The 16534-nt window shown below is 42.0% G+C and overlaps 1 protein-coding gene across 4 annotated transcripts in view; it reads left to right on the plus strand.

Annotated features, from left to right (window-relative positions):
- Positions 1-16534, plus strand: part of LOC125695811 (dual specificity Calcium/calmodulin-dependent 3',5'-cyclic nucleotide phosphodiesterase 1C-like) — a 305234-nt gene that overhangs the window by 57528 nt on the left and 231172 nt on the right. For 3 of the 4 annotated variants that reach the window (XM_048950775.1, XM_048950766.1, XM_048950772.1), the window contains exons 3-4: positions 6814-6864; positions 14742-14913. In XM_048950775.1, the coding sequence (XP_048806732.1) occupies positions 6814-6864; positions 14742-14913 (223 nt within the window). Of the gene's footprint in view, positions 1-6813; positions 6865-13977; positions 14067-14741; positions 14914-16534 lie in introns of those variants that run through there. The other variant, XM_048950774.1, reaches the window with a different exon arrangement.

Genomic DNA, 16534 nt, shown 5'->3' on the forward strand with positions numbered 1-16534 from the left:
CTGATGGGACATTTGATCTTATGTTTGTGAAACTGCCTCACCCTGGTTTGATGGCAGTGGCTGCTGTTCTCAGTGATCTCTCAGGGTGTTCATCAGAGATTTTTGATGAAATGTTACTCTTCCCATGCTTCATCCTTGAACACAGGTGTATGTACTTCCAAACAGCAGTGCTGTGAATAAGGTGTGACTGCGACCCTCTCTGGTCAGAGAGGGCTTGTTAAGGGCTGATAGAGAGACACGATCAGACTTTTTAGTTCACTGTCCAATTGCAACTGTTTGCATTCCGTGTGAAAATTCACAGGGAATGTATTTAAGTTGACTGAAAACGGAGTTGCAAATAATAAATAATTATAAAAAAAAAACCCACTTTTTTGGCAGTCTTGAAACCTGCTCTCAAATTCCTGTATCAAAATGCAAAGCAGGGCTGCATATTTTTCTCAGTTCTTGGGACTGTGTTTAGCCAACGTATCCAACTACACACCATTATTTGCCATAACTGAGTCAGCACTGTCATGCGCCCTCCATGTGTCCCATTTTCAGCCCAGGCAGTGCCAACTGTACACTGCTGTGTGGTCACTGTGGGTGATGGGTGAGCGCCTGGAGCCAGGCTGTGCCCTTCAGCAGTGCAGATCCACCACCGTGATAGAGGGAATACACGAAATTGTCCCTGGTGGGGGTTGTGACTTGCTCTCTCTGAGACTCAGCTTGCTCCAGTTTCATTAATTCATACTTGCTTACTCCCAAAAGCTTATTGCTGTCAATAAACAGTGGAGATCTTTGTCCTTCTGGATTAAAAGCATTTCCTCATCTGCGTGTCGCATGTACAGATCTGCTAGTTGCTCATGTCTTCAGAAGATCCCGTAAGACAATGTTAGGATACATATGCTTATGTCCCACAGTGAAAACATCATGCATCATCTCACAAAATATATGCAGAAGTCTCTGATGCCTTCCCTTTCTGACTGCAGGGCTAAACCCATCTGAGATCTTACCTGTGCGTGCACTTCACTTCATTGGTCCCATAACATTCCTAGGCACCGATCAGCTCACTTGCACCAGAAATCTTGCCAGTAGTTCAGGACCAACATCCACAGCTTTCTGTCCCGTTATTGCTTTGCTTGTGTTACCGGAGTTTGCTGCTCTGGATCAGTGTACACCAGATGGAAGGGCAATATTCTGCGTATTACACAATCTGATGTTTGGAAAGCAGTAAAAACAAGCATGTGGTCTGGAACTGGAAAATGCTTATATTTGAGAGGATTAACACCACCTGTTCCATTGGATGTCATGACTATGTGAGTTGGCCTTCCCAAACACAGATGTTGGGTGGAGTGCTTTGAAACTCTTGCTGCAATATCCGGTTGGCAGGTGGCAAACATCTGAGACCTTGTGTACACCTGGAGCCCTAGTGACCCAGGAGTGCCATCTACTCCCTGAGTAGGGAAAATACTTGAAAGGGGGAAAAAGTACAGTTAATTAGATGGCCGAGAGGGGCTCGGCAGTCACCCCCGCCAGCTCCCTCAGCACCTGAGGGTGCAGCCCATCCGGTCCCATGGACTTGTGACAGTCCAGACAGAGGAGGAGCTCTCTGACTGTCTCCACTGGAATTGCTGGGGGCATATTCTGTACTGTGTCCCAGACTTCCAGATCGGAGCATAAAAAGCCCAGAGGATAACTGATCTGGCTATTAAAGGCAGATGTAAAGAAGGCATTGAGGATCTCAGCCTTCTCCTTGTCCTCAGTGACCACGTTCCCTGCTGCATCAAGTGTAGGATGAGAATTATCTTTGATTCTTCTTTTCCCATTGATACATTTATAAAAGGATTTTTTTGTTGTCTTTTACTGCAGAGGCCAACCTGAGCTCAAGTTGGGCTTTCGCCCTCCTAACTTCTTCCCTGCATACCTTAGCTACTTCTTTGTAATCTCCCCGAGCAGCCTGTCCCTTCTTCCAGAGGATGTAGACTCTCTTTTTCTCCTTGAATCTCAACAGTAATTCCCGGTATTCTCTTTGACATCTAATCTAAATCTCCCATTTTTTATTTAAAAGCATTCCCCCTTGTTTAATCACTACCAGACCAAGTAAAAGTCATCTCCTGTTCATAAGATTCCCTCAAGTTCTGGAAGGCTACAATGAGATCTCCCTGGAGCCTTCTCTTAGCTAAAAAATCAAGCCCAGATTCCTCAGCCTGTCTTCACAGGAGAGGTGCTCCAGCCCTCTGATAATCTTTGTGGCACTGCTCTGGACCTGCTCCATCAGCTCTGTGTCCTTCTTTGCTGGGCTCCCAAGCCTGGATGCAGCATGATTCTGCCTTGCCTTCAGCATGCCATCTTCTCAACCGAAAGCAGATTTGAATCTGAAATAATGTCATAATGTCATTTGACTCTGAAAAATGAAATAGGCTCTGGACTTGCCTAACTGTGCAGTCACTCTGGTATCTTTGTATGGGAGAGCTTATCTGGATGGGGTTTGTGCTTGGCAAGGAAGGGCATCCTGTGGGACTTGTGAGACCTCAAGGTCCTTGCTTCTGCTTGCCAGGTAAGTTCCCCAGGCTATGATAAGGAAGCACCAATATCATTTTTTGAGGATGGATCAAGAGGAAATAAATACCAAATGTAAGAAACTTTCTGAACTTCTCTAATATTTTCTTTTAAAAAATTTGAGGTCCCTGTTGGAAAAGTGTCTGTGTGACAGTGCCTGCTGAAGTCTCCAATCTATCTGTCTGGTTGCAGCAAGAGGGCTTTTGCAGTCCTTATGCTAATCCACAGAGAGGTACAAAAAGCTTCCTTTGCTTGCTCAGTGCTTCCAGCTCTGAGCTTCAGTAATTGGCACGTTTTAAGGGCACCATCTACTGGCTAATGGGAGCAAGGCGATGCTGTGACTCGTTAATGAAGAACTTCACTTTGGAGGCTGGCAAGATTCTGGAGAAGATTATTCTGGAAGGCATTGAAAGAGACACCAAAGAATGCAGTCGTTAGTCACAGGCAGTACAAATTCACAAGGACTGAGTTCTGCGTAATGAAGCAGATCTCCTTTTATGACAAAGTTACTCATCTTATTGACCAAGGAAAAGCAGTAAATGTGATCTTTCTGGTTTTCAGAAAAGCTTTTAATACTGTTTCTCACAGTATCCTGTTGAACAAAATGTCCAGCCTAAAGACAAGTACATAACACAGTTGATGACCAAGTGGCTGATGAGTAGTGCTCAAAATGTTACGGTAAATGGATTTACATCAGGCTGGCCAGTAGATTTCTGCAGATATCTGTTTTAGGGGCTGTTTCTCTTTAACATTTTCATAACTTACTGGGATAGAAGATTTGAAGGAATACTAAGTAAGTTTGTGCACAACACAAGATTGGGAGGAGCAACTGACTCTTCCGAGGGTGAAGAGGCCTTGCAGAGACATAGAAACACATACAGACAGATTAGAGGGCTGGGCAACCTGCAGCTTCCTGAAGTTTAAGAAGGTAAAGTGCTACATTTTGCACCTGGAGAGGAACAAACTGGATATATGTACAGACTGGGGATGAGAGACTGGAGAGCAGCCTCATGGAAAAAGATCTGGGGATCAGCATAATGCCCTGGCAGTCCACAGGGCCAACCATACCTGGGGATGGTGCGTCAGGCCCCCAAACTGCCAGCCAGGTGAGGGAAGGGGTTGTCTCACTGTGCACTGTGCTGTGCAGCCTCATCTCGGGCACTGTGTGCAGGTTTGGGCACCACAGCATACAAAGAATATAAAACATTAATGGAAAGAGGGCATGAGTGGTCTGGGAAAAATATAGGGATGCTGTCCAGATGTGTAGGAATGGAGTCAGGAAAGCCAAGGTGGAGGTGGAATTAAACTTGGCAAGGAATGGTAAAAACAAGAAGGGATTCTTTAGATAAGGTGAGCAGAATAGACAGGCATAGGAGAGTGCATCTGATAAACAAAAAAGGGAGATCTGGCCTCCTCAGACTCAGTGAAGGCTGAGGTACTTAATGAGTTACTTGCCTTGGTCTCCATGGCCAGTCAGGCTTCTCAGGCCTCTTGTGTCCCTGAACTTCTGAGTGGAGCTTGAGGGAGCAAAATCCCTCCTAGTTTAAGAGCAAAGCAAGTCCAAGACCACCTTGCGAGGCTGAGTGTGTAGAAGTCTATGGGACCAGATGACATGCACCCCAAGGTTCTGAAGGAACTGGCTGAGGTGGTTGCCAAGCCACTCTCCATCATATTTGAAAAGTTGTGGCTGTCAGGCAAAGTCTTGCATGACTGGAAAGTCAGAAACATCACTTCTATATCAAGAAAGGGAGAAGAGAAGACAAGACCTGGTGAACTACAGGCCAGTGAGCCTCACTGTGCTGGGGAAGATCATGGAGTGGATCCTTGTGGAAGAGACGTTAAAACGCAGGTGAGGTGTTGAGGTGATTCAAGAGAGCCAGCACAGCTTCACTGAAGTCAGATTGTGCCTAACCAATGCGGTGGCCTTCTGTGGTGGAGTCACGTCATCAGAAGACAAAGGAAGAGTAATGATGCTGTCTGCCTGGACTTGTGCAAGGTCTTTGACATGGTTCTGCACCACATCCTTATCTCTAAATGGAGAAGTTATGGATTTGAAGCCTGGACTATTTGGTAGACAAAGAATTGGTTAGTTGGCTGTAGGCAGAGGGTTGTAGTCGACAGCTCTATTCCAGGTAGAGGTCAGTCATGAGTGATGTCCCCTAGGGGTCCATCTTGGGACCAGTGCTCTTCAACATCTTTTTCAATAACGTAGACAGTATGATTGAGTGTACCCTCAGCAAATTTGCTGATGATACCAAGCTGAGTGGTGCAGTCGATGCAGCAGAAGGGAGGGATGCTGTCCAGAGGGACTTGGACGTGCTTGAGAAGTGGACACAGGAGAATCTAATGAGGTTTATCAGTGAAGGGCACTTGTGTTGAGGCAATTCCAGATATGAGTACAGATTGGAAGAAGAACTCATTAAAAACAGCCCTGTGGAGAAAGACTTGGAGGTCGTGGTGGTTGAAAAGCTGGACGTGAGCCAGGTGTGTGCTTCTGCAGCACAGAAGACTGATGGTATCCTGGGCTGCATCAGAAGACAGGTGGCCAGCAGGGAGAAGGAGGTGATTGTCCCTCTCTACTCTGCCCCTTGTAAAGCCCCAGCTGGAGTACTGAGTCCAGGCCTAGGGCCCCTGGTATGGGAGGGTGCAGTTATTGGAATGGGTCCAGAGGAAGACCACAGAGATGATCAGAGGGCTGGAGCACCCCTCCTGTGAAGAAAGGCTGGAGGAGCTGGGCTTAATGAGTCTAGAGAAGACAAGGCTCTTGGGAGACCTCTTGCAATCTTCCAGTACTTGAAGGGAGCTTGTAAGCAGGAGGTAGACTGACTTTTTACATGTTCTGATAGTGATTGGACAAGGGGGAATGGTTTTAAACTGAGGCAGGGGAGATTTAGCTTAGATGTTAGGAAGAAAGTTTTTCTCAGAGGGTGGTGAGGCAGTGACACAGGCTGCCCAGAGAAGTTGTGGATGCCCCATGCTTGGAGGCATTTGAGGCCAGGCTGGATGGGATACTGGGCAGCCTGATCCTAGTGGGTAGCAACCCTGCCTGACTCTGTAAAAACCATTAGAGAGCATCCAGAGGAGCACTACGAAGATGGTGAAGGGTGTAGAGAGCAAGATGTATGAGGAGTGGCTGAAGTCTCTGGGTTTGTCCAGCCCAGAGCAGAATTGCTGAGGGGAGGCCTCATGGCGGCTGCACCTCCTCACAGAGTTGCTTCAAGTCTTTTCTGGCCTAAAAGAGTACATCCTTGTTCTGCTGACACCATTACAGTGCTAGGCACCTATGAATTTGTGTTCTAGTCATGTTTTGCAACCCTTTATAGGATTTCTTAGCTTGATGGGTCTCATCTCTGGAAAGTAGCATTTTTAAAGGGAATAAAGAATTCTCAAGGTTTAATGTGCTCACTCCTAATATGTTGTCCTCTCAGTTTGCCCATAAGTGCTGTTCCTCATGATTACTCTAGCTATAGTAAATTAGTCATGGGTGGTAATTTATCTTCTTGATAACTCATTTTTGTTCTATGGTTCAATACTTCAAGAATCCTAAAGAGTCATTTATGCTCTTGGCTAGCTGTGTGTTATCTGGGTCATACAAACATTGAGAGCTGTAGCAATATGAATCTAAGGCAGAAAAAAGCAGGATTTGTATGGCGTTGCTCTTATCCTAGATAATAATTTGTTTGCAGTTCCAAATGTCCCAGGATTCCTGTATTTAGATCCTTACATTTCATTTAATTTTGCTACTAAATATTCCTCTGGACTAACACATTTTCTTTTATGGGCAGAAAAATCCTACTTTTTTTTTTTATGTAAAGGGCAAAAATGATGCTTTGATACAACATCTATATGAATGATATATAATAAATATATTTCATGATATATCTATGATATAAAATAGAATTTGCAAGGATGACTTTAATCATATATTGCTACATACTACTAATGGCTAGTGCTTAATTATGATTCAGCTTTTATGTGGGACAGGGCAATGTTCACAGATGCCTATAGAATGACATGCTGACTCCGAAGGGAGAACCAAACCAGACGAACTGACAACCATGCATTTGATGGCAAAAAAACAAACACAACAATAACAACAACAAACACACACAAAAAAACCATCTGTGTTATACCTTTGTGTATGTACCCAACTGCAGATGCTGTGAATAGCTGTCTCTCATTTATATGCAGGAAACTCAGTAATACTAGTAATTTCAGGTAGTGCAAAACACTTAAATTTAATGCTTTTTGTTTCTCTGTCTTTTCTCCTTCCAGTTGCAAATGAGACGGGTGACAAAAATGCACGGCCACTTTCACGATTTGCCCGTAAGTAGACTTTTTAATTTTAGCTAGATGATTTGTCTATTTACACATTCAATATGTCTTTTAATCTCATAGCAACCCTATCATTACATTTCATTTACAGTACTGAACTGAAGCACGATAGTACTTCACAGGAAATGTGTTTTACGGAAATGCAGTCCTACTAAACAGCATTGATGTGAATTTAAAAGAATGGAAGGCTTTGTGGCTATACAGTCATTCCAAGCATAAAAGGTTGTCAGTCTGTGTCAGAAAGGCAGCTGAAGTTGACAGCAGAGGCTACAGAGATTTTTGTTAAGCCTTAGCAATTGCATACGATATTCAGTGCAAAGTGTATTCGAGTCATACTGATAGTTCATCACCATTTACGTCACGTGGCAGGGTTGGGAACTAAATATATGACTTGGGTTTTGAAATAAGTGTTCCATGTTTGAACAAAAGGACGCATCTGCTACCGTAGCACCAACTGCACGTGAATTTGACCATACGGATAATTAAAAATATGATGAAATATATAGGAAAGAGGAGGAAGATAGGAAATCCTCTTTATAACGCATGGAATTTCATGATGCTTAGTGAGCACTTAGCCGAGAAAATCTCATTCTCATCATTAAAAGAAGGCACTTGCCCTTGGGATTGACGTCCCGGTGCAGTATTTCGCATCGGCACAGGATGGCGCTGGGGACATACCGTACCTCACACGAGCATTAGCGTGGAGGGCACGGACGAAATGATTGTGGCTGTAAATCTGCCACGTGTAGTGACTTATGACGTGATGGAACAGATTGAGCAGGACTAAGAAAATTGTACTCGCATTCCGTATACCTGATTTAGGGTTTATTTTCCTTCATGCTTCAGGCCATGAAGGTTAAAAGAGGGCTCTGTTATTCAGCTGCTTGAATGCTGAAAATGCTTATGATGAAGTAATTCACAAAGGATAGCAATGTAAATGGAAATGCGGATGTTTTGAGCTCTTTATCACTTTGCTTTTGTCTGTTATGGTTCCTGAATTCTAGCTATAAGGTTGGGAGATTCAACCCAAGTACCATTTGTTCCAAGGTGTTCAGGTTATGAGGACTAGATGCTGAATACTGCCTGCCTGGTACATCAACTGTAATGTCACGTCATTGTAAACTGCACTGGCATTTTAGTTTGGATTGGCTGCTCGTAAGATTATTGTTCTTTGGTGTTTGTCTGTAGAGTTTAAGTCTGAGGCCCAGGAGCAAACAAGTTCTGTTACTGCCTTGTTTTACAACCTAGTGCTGCATGGGATTAAGGGAGGAGGTGAGATCAAGGCCTCAAGGTGCTCGGGGTGTTGAAAATGAAGTGCAGGGGGGAACACGTACATTAAAAAAAAAACACAACAACAGTGTAGGGAAGGAGGAGAATCATTCAAAGTGTAAAGCAGACTTTCAGTGTTAGGATTTTAATTTAGTGATTTTGGAGTCAGGCTGAGAATCCAACTAGCTTATGAAAGAATCATCATAGAATCACAGAGTTTCTGAAAGAAACCTAGAAGATCATTGAGATCCACCCCCCTGCAATGGGCAGGTTGCCACCCATGAGATCAGACTGCCCAGGGCCCCATCCAGCATGGCCTTGAACACCTCCAGGGATGGGGCATCCACAGCTTCTCTGGGAAACTCTATCCATTAACTGTCTTCAATTTATTGGCTGTATTTTAGTAACCAGCAAGCTCACCTGCTCCTTATCCAGTTAAATATTCCTCCACTGAAAATCCACAACTGCAGCTGATAAGGGAAGTATTTTCAGGACAGCTCACAGCCTTCTCACAGTCTTGAAGACATACTGCTGTAGTATCTTCTCATTGCTGCTGTCACCTTATTTAATAGCTATAGTCCTTCTCGACGACTTCTATTGCTATTTATCAGGCTATAACAGCAATTGCTTATCTTCCTTCAGGTGGTGGCTGTTCTCATCAAATGCAGCACACCACAGCAGTCCTACAAAGCTAGAAGGCACTGTGACTCTAGAGTCATTGTACTGGGCCTCTTGAGATTGCTTAGTCCAAAATCCTACTCAAGGCCAGCTAGAATCACTTGCCCAGCATTTTCTCAGTTGAATTTTGAACATGCAGAAACTTCACAGCCTCTCTGTACAGCACATACAAGTGTTCTCCTGTTCAGATGGTACTTCCTCTCTTTAAAATTGTGCTGATTGCCATTACTTTGCACTTATTTACCACCTGTACCTCTGAACAGATATTCCTCCCGTTCTGCAGAAAACAAAAAAAAAGCCTACAACCACCAATTTATAGTTTAACTACAAGACTTCAGTGTTTGACCTAGAAATCAAGCATTTCATTTAGATATCAGTAATTTGAACACTTACATTAAACAGAGAGAGCAGTTTTGATTCCAGTGACAAAATGCTGTATTGTGAGCAGCAGTGTAAAGGTTGTCTTCTCAACCCATCCACTGTCTCTACCCACTGATTGTATGAATGGCAATCATCTTGGCCAAGGCAGTCTCTTGGAAGTCTGGGAACCCTTTCTTTTTCACTCTAAGCTAGACACTTCCAAATGCTGAGTTGTAATAGAAGACTGTGGTTTAAAATGCAGGCTGCTGAAGGACACTGAATTGGGAAATACAACTTCCTATCAGCTCTGGTTTGCATTTCTCACCTCTAGAAGTGACACCTCCAGTAATACTAAAATTCAGAATCTCAGATGGTGATTCTGGTGCCCTGTCAAATTCTCCTTATTCTATACCAGTTAAAAGCGAATATCTTATGTCCAGGATGCTAGACCACAGGATGAGTGCTGGGTAAGTGGTTTTTCAGTCACACATTTTGTAGTAGGTAAACCCTAACTGCCATATTTGACTTCTGTGAACTGCGTGAATCCAACTGCACAAACAACAACTTAGGGCATTTTGATGCAGGTAATCTAAACATTTTTGACAAAGCCTCCTTTGGAAGAACAGAGATACTTGCAGTTCTTTAGAAGCTGTGCCTTTGGAGATCAGTGACCATGAACACTTGATTTAAGTATTTCTGCAATCAGGTTGACCACGTGTCCTAATTCTGCATGTTCTCTGTAAGTACAAATACATCAAATATGATTAAAAAACATTATTTAAAAAAAGAAAAACAAACAAAAGCAAGCAGGTTTAGTTGACTGAAGAAGGCACTTTAATTTTAGGTTAACTATTGAAGTAAGTCAATATCCAGTTCACAGTATCTACAGATAGTGGGCATGGACAGTCACTACAGTACAGTAAGTATATTGAAGCACCAGGTTCCAGAGAAGACTGTAAAACACATTTTAAACTACCAGTAGGAAAGCATCTTCAAGTCAGCAGTATTAATAGAGAAGCAGAGTTTAGGTCTAAGTTCTCACCTTCTAAACTCTTAAGACAGCCAAGCCATGAGCAAATCAAACTGCTGCATACTGAAACACAGAGCAGCGACTGCACTGAACAAATCTTGTAAATAATTCAAGGATGTGCTGAAACAGGATGGGAAAATGGTAATTTTTTATTGGAAAACAAATATACAACTTGGAATGGATTTGAGGTGAGTCATGCCATAAGCAGATTAAACAAACAAACAAACAAAAACTAACAGCTAAACTAAGTTTAAAAAGCATAGTGACATATAGGGTACAATGAAAAAGGACTGAATGATCCTGACACGATGGGATGATAACTGTTGGAATAGGAAGGAAAATAAGAATGGGAACTATTTTGAAAAGGAAGGGAAGTCACAGAAACACAGAATCTCAGGGATTGGAAAGGACTTTGACAGATCATCTAGTCCAATCCCCCTGCTGAAGCAGGAACATTAATATCCTAGGTATGTGCTGAGTTAAATTAATAGTACCTAAAATTTTGCTGAGAACACTTCTGTCTATTCTGCTATGCTGTGTTTTCATTGAACAGTCAGTAGAGTGCAGATGAAACATTCAAAAACGTCCTGGCTGAATGGCATAAAAATTGGCAGCGTTTGAGGACAAGGAGTTAAGCAGTAACTGAAGAGATAGCTTCTTATCATTGGCATACGAATCACAAACCAGAGACCAGGTGTTTTTTTAGGATGTGGCCTTTCACATTCACTTGAATGATTAGTTTGAAGTAACTTCATCTTCACAACAGAGAACAGTACTTCCTCTACTGCCAAATTGTGGTCCGTAGCAAAACTCAGAGTTTGGCACACCTGCAGTTAGGCTAGCCTTCCTTATCTCCTTTATCTGCCTTTCTGTACAGTGAAGCAATTGGCAGATATCCTACAGAAATTCAGATGAGCTTTGCCCATTATGACTGTTTCCCTACAGCTCTCTGGAGTACGTGGCTGTTTCCAGCTTAGTTCAGGACAAAGAAGAGACAAAGGCTGCTGCTAAGTGGAGCGCTGGGAATGATGGCTGTGTAGCTATCCAGATAGGCAGACTTGCATTGTAACAATATTTTCAGAGTATATGAAAGTATTTGACCATCTACTAGGTCAAATATACCACAGATTCTTTAAGCAGAGTTCTGTGTTTTAAATTATAACGCCTAAATCTATCCTGCTTTTGCCCCTAGCTCACCAAGGGTATAATAAAATGAGGGAAAAGAACTGTTGCAAGTGTTTAGACTTATCACAAGGACTAGAAGTTAAATTTGAGTTGTTACTCATTTAGATGCTAGGGCCAGTCAGTATCCCATTCAAACATCAAATTCCTGCTCATTCAGCAGACTTTGTTAAGAGGTTACTACTCCTTTAGCAGCAGTGAACGTGCCTAATATCTCGCTGTGTTATCTTGTTGGTAGCCATGTTGTGCCATCAGTACTTTAACAGTTGCAGCTGTGGGGATTTAGGTCCATCAGGCATTCAGGGCAGCTGGAGGCTTTTGGCTGATGGTTGGTCAGTCAGGCCTATTAAGCAAAACACTATAACTGTGGGCAGGCTAAACATGGATTAGGGTAGGTGAATGTGGCTTTTCATTGCTGTAACAAAACTAGTTGATTCATATTAGTTGGCAGATTTGTTGATGTTCATTTTTCAGGAGAGCTGTTTATCTAGATCAAATCACAAAAAAGAACTACCTGAAGGAACCTCTGTGCTGGAAGAAAAGGGCTGGGGCTGTGTACCAAGGATGTAGGGGAAAACAGTGTATATTGCAATAAGTTTGAGGTGAGTGATTATATAGTTTTCAGTAAGAGTTTGCTAACGTGTCGCTGTGAGTTTTTGGTGGTAGTACGAGTTGTGAGCTGTTTGCATCCAGTAAGTGCAGAAAATGGATAATGTGTTCTGTACCTGTCAAGCTGGAGGGTGTATAGAATAAAAGGCAGATCTGTGGAAATAAAGAGGTCTGGGTTTGGGGAGCTCAGCAGATCCCTTGGAATAATTGCAGGAGAAAGTCTCAAAATTATGAATGCGGCTTGAGAGCTTCATTTCCACAAAACGTGATTTCAGTTTTTCTGTGAGTGGTGTGCAGTGTTTGTGGCTGGATGACAATTTGTTTTCTTTGTGGACCATATTTGTGACCAACGTATGCTACTCTTGTGCAGAAGAGATGATCCTCTCAACATATCATAGGGAATCACGGTACGTTTGGCTCTATCGCAGATGACTTGTTTGGTCCATCATATAATTTAAACATCTTGCATTCCTTGTATTTCTGCCGATGAAATGGGACCACAAATGCTTACCTATTTAATTTTTTGAGAAATTTGAGTGGTACCCTGAGCACAGAAGCAGTACTGTAGCATAGCATCACAAATCCTTGAATGATAAAGATGTGCTGATGCTGCATTCAATTCTGCAGCTGCTGCATACAGATTACTTGGCTTTGGACTACCTGGTGTGACTATTAATTTTCTAGCCATTGTTAGGACTTGGCATAGGGCACCAAGGCAACCTGTAAATTTGGGTAGTTGTGGTCCTTGTGTATTAAATAGCTGCTGACAGCTAAGAGCAGAGAAGCATAAGTATCAAGCTTTCTTTGTTATCTGGAAAATATTCTGAAAAGTATTTTGGGAAGAAGAAGATAAACATGAATTCTTGGTTCTTCTTCTTTCTCTCCTCTCCTTTTTCTTCTATATCTGTGCCATTTTGGCTGTGCAAAAAGAAGACATAAGACAAGTAGCAGACTACTGCTGCTGCTACTACCTGTTTGTTGCAGCTGATATTGTTGCTTCTAATGTTTTCTTGTAATGGATTCTCATGAGGCATGAGATAGCAATTCCCCTAATCAGAGCAGTTTCATCTTTCACGTACTTTGTGTGTAGTATGCTTAGTCCATATATGTTAGATCCATTGTTTGCTGCTCTGCTGGACAGCTGAGTTCCAGTTAGTCTTGCCTTTACAGTCTGCTATTAAAAAAAATCAGTTGCTGACTTCAGAAATATCCCATTTGTCAGATTTGTTTGTTTTGCACAATGATAAAATGCCCATGCAAAATGACCAGCAGAAGAGGTGGTTTGTCTTACTGCTACCCTGGAATCCAGTAAGCTTAATGCTTGTGGAAAGTCTCTTAACTGAAATAGTTGGTGTTTCAGCACTTAACTGCTCTTTTTGGAAACTGCTGGCCCATCTGCATGTATTCTGTAATGCTTTAAGCTTAGAGTATGTGCAGGTGTTCAGTATGGCAGTATCAGTGGGGTTTGTAGAAGTGCCCAATTTATTCAGAAGCTATTTGGAAAATTTTGAAAATAATGAAGCTTGCTTTTTTTGAACTTTATGGAAGTCTCATATTCTCTGCTCCAAAGGCAGAAAGAGATCTGACTGAAGGATAATAACTGTGTTTTGTCAATGAAACTACATTTACAGACAAGGGTGGGATCTGTGAGTGACAAGCACAAGGCACCCAGTGACACTTCTAAGTAAATGTAAACAGTTTATCCACAGATGTATTTTGGCATTTGAATGTCTGTTGGAAAAAGCTGAACTTTCAATAGAAAGTAAATACCTTTTCGAATATCAGTCCTAATTATTAAACTTCATTAACTTGAGCCAGTGAAAGTTAACAGTTCATGTTGTATTGATTGTTCAGTTTGGATTTCTGTTAGTTCTTTCATTTGAGATACTGCCATGTCAATACATGTGAAGTTATAGCTCAAGCAGAATGTGAAGAGGGAGCTTTTCATTGTCACATGAAACTTGTTCTATAACCAGATCTTTCTTTGGGAGGCCATTGTGTTCTGACCCTGGCAGACAGCAAATCCCTGCACAGATCAGTCTCTACCAGAACTGGAGGGATAAAGGTGAGAATATCTCTGGGTTGAGCTAAAGAGTTGAATAGGTAAAGCAAAAGCTGCACACACAAGCAATGGAAAATACAGAGTTCACTTGCAGCTTCCTGTGTTCTTCCATTTCCAGGAAATCAGGAGTGTAGTGGTTACTTGGGAAGACAGTCCTGAGTCCAGATGTCCCCCTTTTTGCCTTCTTTCTCCCCAGCTTTGATTGCTGAGCACAGTGTCACGCTGCATGGGATCTCCTTTTGGTCAGTTTGGGTCAGGTGTCCAGGCTGTGTTCTCTCTCAGTTCCTTGTGCACCCCAGCCCTCTTGCTGGTGAGGCAGCACAAGGAGCAGAGAAGACCTTGACACTATGTAAGCCCTGCTCAGCAAAAGCTAAAACTTGGTGTGAGATCAGCACTGTTTGGTCACGAATCCGAGGCCTGGTACCATATGGGCTGCTATGAAGAAAGCCAACTCTATCCTAGCCAAAAATGGTACAGTCAGTACGGTTTTGGATTTTAAAGTGACAGGAATGTTAGAACATAATTCCACCTTGAGCTTTATTTCAGGTTTTCAGGCCTAACTGCAAAGTGTGATGATGCAAAGACAGAAAAGATAACAGACAAAGAAACCTTCATTTTCTAGTCTGCTGGGTTACCAGAGAACACGAGTTGATTTCCTTTTGCACTCTCTTTCTGCAGGGTCTAAATCACAGAACTGCTTGTGGAACACCATTATCGGTGGGCTGACTGGCAACCTCAAGGAAAGGCCGAAGCCCACCATCATCAGTGACCCTAGACCTCCTGAAGAGATCCTTGCAGATGAGCTGCCACCTGTGGACAGTCCCGAGGCCTTGGTGAAAGCATCTTTCAGGTCTGAAGGATATGATTTTTACACTGTTTATGCTTGAGAGGATGTTTTTAAGGTTGTCTGCAGTGTCTGCAGGAGAAATCAATTCTGAAAGATCCTGCAGTGCTGCATAGCTTTGTATGAAACAGGAGAGGAAAAGAGAGGTCCATAAATAATATTGACTGGATGTGTGGTTTTACTCAGAGTTCACTAGCCTTCTTAAAAGATTATGGACAAGAAGCATATAGAAGATGTCTTTGACGGTTGATACAGTTTAATTTGGAAGTGTTTTAGTGATCAAAGCTTGCACTTCAGGTCAGGTGGCGCTTTGCTGATGCGAGGGAGCGCTACACCTTTCTTTGTTAATGTAATGTCTTGAGAACTGTCTAGCATTAAATTGTTTTGTCCATTAATTTGCTTCTGGCCAGGGACTTGTAAGCGAGCGATTGCTGCTGTTGTAAAGTATGAGAGAGATCAATTTGTGGATTTTTCTCTCATTTAATCGCGTGGATGTAAAGTTGTCAATAAAGATGTTTATTGGCATGTTTTCTGCAAATAAGGTAAAGTGGAGAAGCTGTGTGCTTGCAGTGGGTCTTTGACCACACCGTGAGCAGTGGTGTGCCCAGAAGTAACGTGTGGCAAAACGGATCTTTTCCAAGTGCTTTTTAGCAGCTTTTTCTGAAAACTATGTTTGACTTTTCTTTTATAATCAACGCACGTGTGTGCAAACATGAAGTGATTTTTTTTGTTGTTGTTGTTTTGGATAAATTTCTGTTAGAGTGATTTTTATTTTATTTTATTTTTTGTAACTCAGTCTCTCAAACTTATTTCTCTTTGTATAACCGTTATTTTGAAGGCTCTTACTGAAGTCATTATATGAGGTAGTAATTTCAGTTATCTTGTTTGTACTGTTTGATGTTGGAAAAAAAATAAATTAACAACAAGTCAATTTACGTCAGCCTATAAAAATAAGTCCCATAATCTTAAATCATGTTACAGTTCTTTAATATTTCTGTTGAAATGATTCAGGACAACCCTGATTCCCCTTTTATGATGACCTGTGATATTTAATGGCTTTTAAACACTCTGCTTTTGAGATTTCGCATCTGTTTCAGGAGCTCTTTTTAGCTTTCTCCTCTCGCAACAAATTCTGTGTAGCAGCAGTCCTTACTTTGCCATCATAGAGATAATTTCAACCATTTTGTGTGACAAAATAATGTCATGGCATTTCAAATGGCGTGATCTGATTCTGTGAGTAGGGTTGACTCTTGGAAGAAGTGAGGTTGAGTAGCATAATAAGGTCTGATGAATTGGAAAACTTAATTTAGCAAGATAGTTTTGCTAATGCAATGTAAATAACTTCATAATCATTACAAACCTTTATATTTCATCAGTATAGAAGTTACTGTATAATGTGGCATTGTTTGGACTTTCATAAAGGGAAATCATAACTGTCCAATTTTATGAAGAATGGAAGCATTGTGTGTGTTTGAGCCACATACAGGAATTGAAGACAAAAGTACCTTGCAATTACTGTCTGAAAGACACGAAAAAACTAAAACCACTTTTGTGTTTTCATTCAGCTTAAAATCTTGTTGATACTGTAATGTGAATTGGAACTTAGGAAGCAGTCCCATTTTTTTCC

The sequence above is a fragment of the Lagopus muta genome, chromosome 7 (genome assembly GCF_023343835.1).
Source record: "Lagopus muta isolate bLagMut1 chromosome 7, bLagMut1 primary, whole genome shotgun sequence".
Taxonomy (NCBI): domain Eukaryota; kingdom Metazoa; phylum Chordata; class Aves; order Galliformes; family Phasianidae; genus Lagopus; species Lagopus muta.